This window comes from Oncorhynchus masou, chromosome 5 (genome assembly GCF_036934945.1).
Source record: "Oncorhynchus masou masou isolate Uvic2021 chromosome 5, UVic_Omas_1.1, whole genome shotgun sequence".
In the NCBI taxonomy this organism is placed as follows: Eukaryota; Metazoa; Chordata; class Actinopteri; order Salmoniformes; family Salmonidae; genus Oncorhynchus; species Oncorhynchus masou.
The window spans coordinates 8,497,075-8,507,074 of NC_088216.1; the positions used below are offsets into that span (position 1 = coordinate 8,497,075).

Here is a 10,000-nt window from a genome sequence, read left to right on the forward strand (position 1 = left end):
CCCCTCCCTCCCTCCCCCTCCTCCTCCTCTCCCTCTCCTCCCTCCACCCCCTCTCTTCCCCCTCCCTCCTCCTCCTCCTCCTCCTCTCCCTCTCCTCCCTCTACCCCTCTCTTCCCTCCCTCCTCCTCCCTCCCTCTCCCTCTCCTCCCTCCATCCCTCTCTTCCCCTCCATATCTCCTCCTCACTTCTCTCCTCCTCCCCGCCGTCCTCCCTCTTCCCCCTCCCTCCCTCCCCCTCCCTCCTCCTCCTCTCCCTCTCCTCCCTCCATCCCTCTCTTCCCCCCATACCTCCTCCTCACTCTCTCTCTCCCCTCCTCCCCGCCCGTCCCCACTCTTCCTCCTCCTCCCTCTCCCTCTCCCTCCCTCTACCCCTCTCTCTTCCCCTCCATACCTCCTCCTCACTTCTCTCTCCTCCTCCCCGCCGTCCCTCCCTCCCTCCTCCCTCCCCCTCCCTCCTCCTCCTCTCCCTCTCCCTCTCCATCCCTCTCTTCCCCCCATATCTCCTCCTCACTTCTCTCTCCTCCTCCCTGCCGTCCCTCCCTCTTCCCCCTCCCTCCCTCCCCCTCCCCCCCTCCCTCCTCTCCCTCTCCTCCCTCCATCCCTCTCTTCCCCCTCCATATCTCCTCCCTCACTTCTCTCTCCTCCTCCCCGCCCGTCCCTCCCTCCCCCCCCCTCCCCCTCCCTCCTCTCCCTCTCCTCCCTCCATCCCTCTCTTCCCCCTCCATATCTCCCTCCTCACTTCTCTCTCTCCTCCTCCCTGCCGTCCTCCCCTCTTCCCCCTCCCTCCCTCCCTCCTCTCCCTCCCTCCTCTCCCCTCTCCTCCCTCCATCCCTCTCTTCCCCCTCCATATCTCCTCCTCACTTCTCTCTCCTCCTCCCCGCCGTCCCTCCCTCCCTCCCCCCTCCCCTCCCTCCTCTCCCTCTCCTCCCTCCATCCCTCTCTTCCCCCTCCATATCTCCTCCTCACTTCTCTCTCCTCCTCCCTGCCGTCCTCCCTCTTCCCCCTCCCTCCCTCCCTCCTCTCCCTCCCTCCTCTCCCTCTCCTCCCTCCATCCCTCTCTTCCCCCTCCATATCTCCTCCTCACTTCTCTCTCTCCTCCTCCCGCCGTCCCTCCCTCTTCCCCCTCCCTCCCTCCCCCTCCCTCCTCCTCCTCTCCCTCTCCTCCCTCCACCCCTCTCTTCCCCCTCCATACCTCCTCCTCACTTTTCTCCTCCCCTCCCTGCCGTCCTCCCTCTTCCCCCTCCCTCCCTCCCCCCTCCCTCCTCCTCCTCTCCCTCTCCTCCCTCCATCCCTCTCCTCCCCCTCCATATCTCCTCCTCCCTGCCGTCCTCCCTCTTCCCCCTCCCTCCCTCCCCTCCATCCCTCTCATAGGTTATCAGATAGCGTACCGTCTGGATGCCGGCGACCCCCTGCGTTTCACTACGGTGGAGGTGGGGTCGACCGCGCGTCAGTTTACAGTCAGCGGTTTGACCGGAGACCAGGCCTATGTGTTCAAGTTGACCGCTCGGACCTCTCAGGGATGGGGCAGAGCTGAGGAAGCTGTAGTTATCACCACCGAACGCAGAGGTAAGAGACACACACCACAGTACACAGAGAAACAGTACACAGAGACACAGAGACACAGAGATACAGAGACACAGAGACACAAAAACACAGAAATACAGTACACAGAGATACAGAGACACAGTACACAGAGACACAGAGACACAGGACACAGAGACAGAGTACACAGTACACAGAGACACAGTACACAGAGACACAGTACACAGATACACAGAGACACAGAGACACAGTACACAGAGACACAGAGACACAGACACAGAGACACAGTACACAGAGACACAGAGACAGAGACACAGAGACAGAGACACAGAGACCCAGTACACAGAGACACAGGACACAGAGACAGAGACACAGAGACAGAGACACAGTACACAGAGACACAGACAGAGACACAGTAGACAGAGACACAGACAGAGACAGAGATACAGAGACACAGTACACAGAGACACAGAGACAGAGACACAGTAGACAGAGACACAGACAGAGACACAGGACACAGAGACACAGAGACACAGGACACAGTAGACAGAGACACAGAGATACAGAGACACAGAGACACAGTAGACAGAGACACAGTACACAGAGACACAGAGACACAGAGACACAGTACACAGAGACACAGAGATACAGAGACACAGGACACAGAGACAGAGTACACAGACACAGAGACACAGTACACAGAGACACAGTACACAGATACACAGAGACACAGAGACACAGTACACAGAGACACAGAGACAGAGACACAGAGACACAGTACACAGAGACACAGAGACAGAGACACAGAGACACAGAGACACAGAGACACAGAGACACAGTACACAGAGACACAGAGACACAGACACAGAGACCCAGTACACAGAGACACAGGACACAGAGACACAGTACACAGAGACACAGAGACAGAGACACAGAGACACAGTACACAGAGACAGAGACACAGAGACACAGTACACAGTACACAGAGACACAGACAGAGACACAGGACACAGAGACAGTACACAGAGACACAGAGACAGAGAGACAGAGACACAGGACACAGAGAAACAGAGACACAGAGTTCACATTATAAAGCATTACTCATAATAAACTGAGATACATTACTCATTATAAACTGAGATAGCTACATTACTACATTACTCATTATAAACTGAGATAGTTACATTACTACATTACTCGTTATAAACTGAGATAGCTATATTACTACATTACTACATTACTCATTATAAACTGAGATAGCTACATTACTACATTACTCGTTATAAACTGAGATAGCTATATTACTACATTACTACATTACTCATTATAAACTGAGATAGCTACATTACTACATTACTATATTACTCATTATGAACTGAGATAGCACCTTGTTCTACCAACTGAGCTTCATTACTCATTATAAACTGAGAGGGGAGAGGAGGGAGAGGGGGAACAGATTAATGAAGTTGAGAGAGAATCAATGAGGATTTTATTACCAGTCAGATCGATAACGATCTGAAATTAAACAATTACACTGCAGTCCCCCCGTCACTGTGTGTGTGTGTGTGTGTGTGTGTGTGTGTGTGTGTGTGTGTGTGTGTGTGTGTGTGTGTGTGTGTGTGTGTGTGTGTGTGTGTGTGTGTGTGTGTGTGTGTGTGTGTGTGTGTGTGTGTGTGTGTGTGTGTGTGTCCACTTTTACCTGTACCAATGGATTGGCACAGAGACATGTGATTTGCTGAGCGACCACGGTGAACCTTTTAACAGTTCCTAGTTGAATAACACACGTGTACACAACGCTTTGGCAGTGTCTCTTATGAACACCAGGACCAACATGAACACCAGGACCAACATGAACACCAGGACCAACATGAACACCAGGACCACAATATGAACACCAGGACCAACATGAACACCAGGACCAACATGAACACCAGCACCCCAATATGAACACCAGGACCACAATCTGAACACCAGGACCAACATGAACACCAGGACCCAATATGAACACCAGGACCACAATATGAACACCAGGACCAACATGAACACCAGGACCACAATATGAACACCAGGACCCAATATGAACACCAGGACCAATATGAACACCAGGACCAACATGAACACCAGGACCAATATGAACACCAGGACCAATATGAACACCAGGACCAACATGAACACCAGGACCAATATGAACACCAGGACCAACATGAACACCAGGACCAATATGAACACCAGGACCAACATGAACACCAGGACCACAATATGAACACCAGGACCCAATATGAACACCAGGACCAATATGAACACCAGGACCAATATGAACACCAGGACCAATATGAACACCAGGACCAACATGAACACCAGGACCACAATATGAACACCAGGACCACAATATGAACACCAGGACCAACATGAACACCAGGACTATGACATCATCTGTGGCGTTGTGTCATCTATCTATGACATCATCTGTGGCGTTGTCTCATCTATCTATGACATCATCTGTGGCGTTGTGCTGTGTCATCTATCTATGACATCATCTGTGGCGTTGTGTCATCTATCTATGTCATCATCTGTGGCGTTGTGTTGTGCCATCTATCTATGACATCATCTGTGGCGTTGTGTCATCTATCTATGACATCATCTGTGGCGTTGTGCTGTGTCATCTATCTATGACATCATCTGTGGCGTTGTGTTGTGTCATCTATCTATGACATCATCTGTGGCGTTGTGTTGTGTCATCTATCTATGACATCATCTGTGGCGTTGTGTTGTGTCATCTATCTATGACATCATCTGTGGCGTTGTGTTGTGTCATCTATCTTTGACACAACACAATGCCACAGACTGGGTTCCCACAACTTCTAAGGAACCAAATGTGCCAGCTGGTAATATGGTAACACACAAACACACACACCATTGGTTATAGTGTGGTGTGACTCAAAGCTCTGTTGTTCCATGACACTACCAGCTGAACTGATAGAGTTCTGCTCTGTTGGGGGCTTAGACACAAGCTGAAGGATCAACGGACTATGGAGATCACTGAATAATACCTCTCTCTGTCTCTCAGTTCAATAGACTTCATTTACATGGCCAGATAAATCTCTGTCTCTCTGTCTCTGTCTCTCTCTACCTCTCTTTCTGTCTCTGTCTCTGTCTCTCTCTACCTCTCTCTCTCTCTCTGTCTCTGTCTCTCTCTACCTCTCTTTCTGTCTCTGTCTCTCTCTACCTCTCTTTCTCTCTCTGTCTCTGTCTCTCTCTACCTCTCTTTCTGTCTCTGTCTCTCTCTACCTCTCTTTCTCTCTCTGTCTCTGTCTCTCTCTACCTCTCTTTCTCTCTCTGTCTCTGTCTCTCTCTACCTCTTTCTCTCTCTGTCTCTGTCTCTCTCTACCTCTCTTCTCTCTCTGTCTCTGTCTCTCTCTACCTCTCTTTCTGTCTCTGTCTCTCTCTACCTCTCTTTTTGTCTCTGTCTCTGTCTCTCTCTACCTCTCTTTCTCTCTCTGTCTCTGTCTCTCTCTACCTCTCTTTCTCTCTCTGTCTCTGTCTCTCTCTACCTCTCTTTCTGTCTCTGTCTCTCTCTACCTCTCTTTCTGTCTCTGTCTCTCTCTACCTCTTCTGTCTCTGTCTCTGTCTCTCTCTACCCTCTTCTGTCTCTGTCTCTGTCTCTCTCTACCTCTCTTTCTCTCTCTGTCTCTGTCTCTCTCTACCTCTCTTTCTCTCTCTGTCTCTGTCTCTCTCTACCTCTCTTTCTGTCTCTGTCTCTGTCTCTGTCTCTCTCTACCTCTCTTTCTCTCTCTGTCTCTGTCTCTCTCTACCTCTCTTTCTCTCTGTCTCTGTCTCTCTCTACCTCTCTTTCTGTCTCTGTCTCTGTCTCTCTCTACCTCTCTTCTCTCTCTGTCTCTGTCTCTCTCTACCTCTCTCTTCTGTCGCTGTCTCTGTCTCTCTCTACCTCTCTTTCTCTCTCTGTCTCTGTCTCTCTCTACCTCTCTTTCTGTCTCTGTCTCTCTCTACCTCTCTTTCTGTCTCTGTCTCTCTCTACCTCTCTTTCTGTCTCTGTCTCTGTCTCTCTCTACCTCTCTTTCTGTCTCTGTCTCTGTCTCTCTCTACCTATCTTTCTCTCTCTGTCTCTGTCTCTCTCTACCTCTCTTTCTCTCTCTGTCTCTGTCTCTCTCTACCTCTCTTTCTGTCTCTGTCTCTGTCTCTCTCTACCTCTCTTTCTCTCTCTGTCTCTGTCTCTCTCTACCTCTCTTTCTGTCGCTGTCTCTGTCTCTCTCTACCTCTCTTTCTCTCTCTGTCTCTGTCTCTCTCTACCTCTCTTTCTCTCTCTACCTCTCTTTCTGTCTCTGTCTCTGTCTCTCTCTACCTCTCTTTCTGTCTCTGTCTGTCTCTCTCTACCTCTCTTTCTCTCTCTGTCTGTCTCTCTCTACCTCTCTTTCTCTCTCTGTCTCTGTCTCTCTCTACCTCTCTTTCTGTCTCTGTCTCTGTCTCTCTCTACCTCTCTTTCTGTCTCTGTCTCTCTCTACTACCTCTTTCTGTCTCCGTCTCTGTCTCTCTCTACCTCTCTTTCTCTCTCTATCTCTGTCTCTCTCTACCTCTCTTTCTGTCTCTGTCTCTGTCTCTCCCTACCTCTCTTTCTGTCTCTGTCTCTCTCTACCTCTCTTTCTGTCTCTGTCTCTGTCTCTCCCTACCTCTCTTTCTGTCTCTGTCTCTGTCTCCCTCTACCTCTCTTTCTGTCTCTGTCTCTGTCTCTCTCTACCTCTCTTTCTGTCTCTGTCTCTGTCTCTCTGTCTCTGTCTCTCCCTACCTCTCTTTCTCTCTCTGTCTCTGTCTCTCAGTTCAATAGACTTTATTTACATGGCCAGTTAAATCTCTGTCTCTCTGTCTCTGTCTCTCTCTACCTCTCTTTCTCTCTCTGTCTCTGTCTCTCTCTACCTCTCTTTCTCTCTCTGTCTCTGTCTCTCTCTACCTCTCTTTCTCTCTGTGTCTCTGTCTCTCTCTACCTCTCTTTCTCTCTGTCTCTGTCTCTCTCTACTCTCTTTCTGTCTCTGTCTCTGTCTCTCTCTACCTCTCTTTCTCTCTCTGTCTCTGTCTCTCTCTACCTCTCTTTCTGTCTCTGTCTCTGTCTCTCTCTACCTCTCTTTCTGTCTCTGTCTCTGTCTCTCTCTACCTCTCTTTCTCTCTCTGTCTCTGTCTCTCTCTACCTCTCTTTCTGTCTCTGTCTCTGTCTCTGTCTCTCTCTACCTCTCTTTCTGTCTCTGTCTCTGTCTCTCCCTACCTCTCTTTCTGTCTCTGTCTCTGTCTCTCTCTACCTCTCTTTCTGTCTTTGTCTCTGTCTCTATCTACCTCTCATTCTCTCTCTGTCTCTGTCTCTCTCTACCTCTCTTTCTGTCTTTGTCTCTGTCTCTCTCTACCTCTCTTTCTCTCTCTGTCTCTGTCTCTCTCTACCTCTCTTTCTGTCTCTGTCTCTGTCTCTCTCTACCTCTCTTTCTCTCTCTGTCTCTGTCTCTCTCTACCTCTCTTTCTGTCTCTGTCTCTGTCTCTCCCTACCTCTCTTTCTGTCTCTGTCTCTCTCTACCTCTCTTTCTGTCTCTGTCTCTGTCTCTCCCTACCCTCTTTCTGTCTCTGTCTCTGTCTCCCTCTACCTCTCTTTCTGTCTCTGTCTCTGTCTCTCTCTACCTCTCTTTCTGTCTCTGTCTCTGTCTCTCTGTCTCTGTCTCTCCCTACCTCTCTTTCTCTCTCTGTCTCTGTCTCTCAGTTCAATAGACTTTATTTACATGGCCAGTTAAATCTCTGTCTCTCTGTCTCTGTCTCTCTCTACCTCTCTTTCTCTCTCTGTCTCTGTCTCTCTCTACCTCTCTTTCTCTCTCTGTCTCTGTCTCTCTCTACCTCTCTTTCTCTCTGTGTCTCTGTCTCTCTCTACTCTCTTTCTCTCTCTGTCTCTGTCTCTCTCTACCTCTCTTTCTGTCTCTGTCTCTGTCTCTCTCTACCTCTCTTTCTCTCTCTGTCTCTGTCTCTCTCTACCTCTCTTTCTGTCTCTGTCTCTGTCTCTCTCTACCTCTCTTTCTGTCTCTGTCTCTGTCTCTCTCTACCTCTCTTTCTCTCTCTGTCTCTGTCTCTCTCTACCTCTCTTTCTGTCTCTGTCTCTGTCTCTGTCTCTCTCTACCTCTCTTTCTGTCTCTGTCTCTGTCTCTCCCTACCTCTCTTTCTGTCTCTGTCTCTGTCTCTCTCTACCTCTCTTTCTGTCTTTGTCTCTGTCTCTCTCTACCTCTCTTTCTCTCTCTGTCTCTGTCTCTCTCTACCTCTCTTTCTGTCTTTGTCTCTGTCTCTCTCTACCTCTCTTTCTCTCTCTGTCTCTGTCTCTCTCTACCTCTCTTTCTGTCTCTGTCTCTGTCTCTCTCTACCTCTCTTTCTCTCTCTGTCTCTGTCTCTCTCTACCTCTCTTTCTGTCTCTGTCTCTGTCTCTCTCTACCTCTCTTTCTCTCTCTGTCTCTGTCTCTCTCTACCTCTCTTTCTGTCTCTGTCTCTGTCTCTCTCTACCTCTCTTTCTGTCTCTGTCTCTGTCTCTCCCTACCTCTCTTTCTGTCTCTGTCTCTGTCTCTCTCTACCTCTCTTTCTGTCTCTGTCTCTGTCTCTCTCTACCTCTCTTTCTCTCTCTGTCTCTGTCTCTCTCTACCTCTCTTCATGTCTCTGTCTCTGTCTCTGTCTCTCTCTACCTCTCTTTCTCTCTCTGTCTCTGTCTCTCTCTACCTCTCTTTCTCTCTCTGTCTCTGTCTCTCTCTACCTCTCTTTCTGTCTCTGTCTCTGTCTCTCTCTACCTCTCTTTCTCTCTCTGTCTCTGTCTCTCTCTACCTCTCTTTCTGTCTCTGTCTCTGTCTCTCTCTACCTCTCTTTCTCTCTCTGTCTCTGTCTCTCTCTACCTCTCTTCTCTCTCTGTCTCTGTCTCTCTCTACCTCTCTTTCTTTCTCTGTCTCTGTCTCTCTACCTCTCTTTCTCTCTGTCTCTGTCTCTCTCTACCTCTCTTTCTGTCTCTGTCTCTGTCTCTGTCTCTCTCTACCTCTTTCTGTCTCTGTCTGTCTCTCTCTACCTCTCTTTCTCTCTCTGTCTGTCTCTCTCTACTCTCTCTCTCTCTCTGTCTCTGTCTCTCTCTACCTCTCTTTCTGTCTCTGTCTCTGTCTCTCTCTACCTCTCTTTCTGTCTCTGTCTCTCTCTACCTCTCTTTCTGTCTCCGTCTCTGTCTCTCTCTACCTCTCTTTCTCTCTCTATCTCTGTCTCTCTCTACCTCTCTTTCTGTCTCTGTCTCTGTCTCTCCCTACCTCTCTTTCTGTCTCTGTCTCTGTCTCTCTCTACCTCTCTTTCTGTCTCTGTCTCTGTCTCTCCCTACCTCTCTTTCTGTCTCTGTCTCTGTCTCCCTCTACCTCTCTTTCTGTCTCTGTCTCTGTCTCTCTCTACCTCTCTTTCTGTCTCTGTCTCTGTCTCTCTGTCTCTGTCTCTCCCTACCTCTCTTTCTCTCTCTGTCTCTGTCTCTCAGTTCAATAGACTTTATTTACATGGCCAGTTAAATCTCTGTCTCTCTGTCTCTGTCTCTCTCTCTCCTCTGTCTCTTCTCTCTCTGTCTCTGTCTCTGTCTCTCTCTACCTCTCTTTTCTCTCTGTCTCTGTCTCTCTCTACCTCTCTTTCTCTCTCTGTCTCTGTCTCTCTCTACCTCTCTTTCTGTCTCTGTCTCTGTCTCTCTCTCTCCTGTCTCTGTTCTCTACCTCTCTTTCTCTCTCTGTCTCTGTCTCTCTACCTCTTTCTGTCTCTGTCTCTGTCTCTCTCTACCTCTCTTTCTGTCTCTGTCTCTGTCTCTCTCTACCTCTCTTTCTGTCTCTGTCTCTGTCTCTCTCTACCTCTTTCTGTCTCTGTCTCTGTCTCTCTCTACCTCTCTTTCTGTCTCTGTCTCTGTCTCTCCCTACCCTCTCTTCTGTCTCTCTTTCTGTCTCTGTCTCTGTCTGTCTCTCTACTGTCTCTACCTCTTTCTCTCTCTGTCTCTGTCTCTCTCTACCTCTTTCTGTCTTTGTCTCTGTCTCTCTCTACTCTCTCTTTCTCTGTCTGTCTCTGTCTCTCTCTACCTCTCTTTCTGTCTCTGTCTCTGTCTCTCTCTACCACCTCTTCTCTCTCTGTCTCTGTCTCTCTCTACCTCTCTTCTGTCTCTGTCTCTGTCTCTCTCTACCTCTCTTTCTGTCTGTCTCTCTCTACCTCTCTTTCTGTCTCTGTCTCTGTCTCCCTACCTCTTTCTGTCTCTGTCTCTGTCTCTCTCTACCTCTCTGTCTGTCTTTGTCTCTGTCTCTCTCTACCTCTCTTTCTGTCTCTGTCTCTGTCTCTCCCTACCTCTCTGTTCTGTCTCTGTCTCTGTCTCCCTGTCTCTTTCTGTCTCTGTCTCTGTCTCTCTCTACCTCTCTTTCTGTCTCTGTCTCTGTCTCTCT

The 10,000-nt window shown here is 49.1% G+C and overlaps 1 protein-coding gene across 1 annotated transcript in view; it reads left to right on the forward strand.

Moving 5' to 3' along the window:
* LOC135525824 (protein sidekick-1-like) overlaps positions 1–10,000 on the forward strand; it is a 445,696-nt gene that overhangs the window by 375,692 nt on the left and 60,004 nt on the right. The window contains 1 exon segment of the mRNA XM_064953721.1: positions 1,371–1,565. Within this exon segment, the coding sequence (XP_064809793.1) occupies positions 1,371–1,565 (195 nt within the window).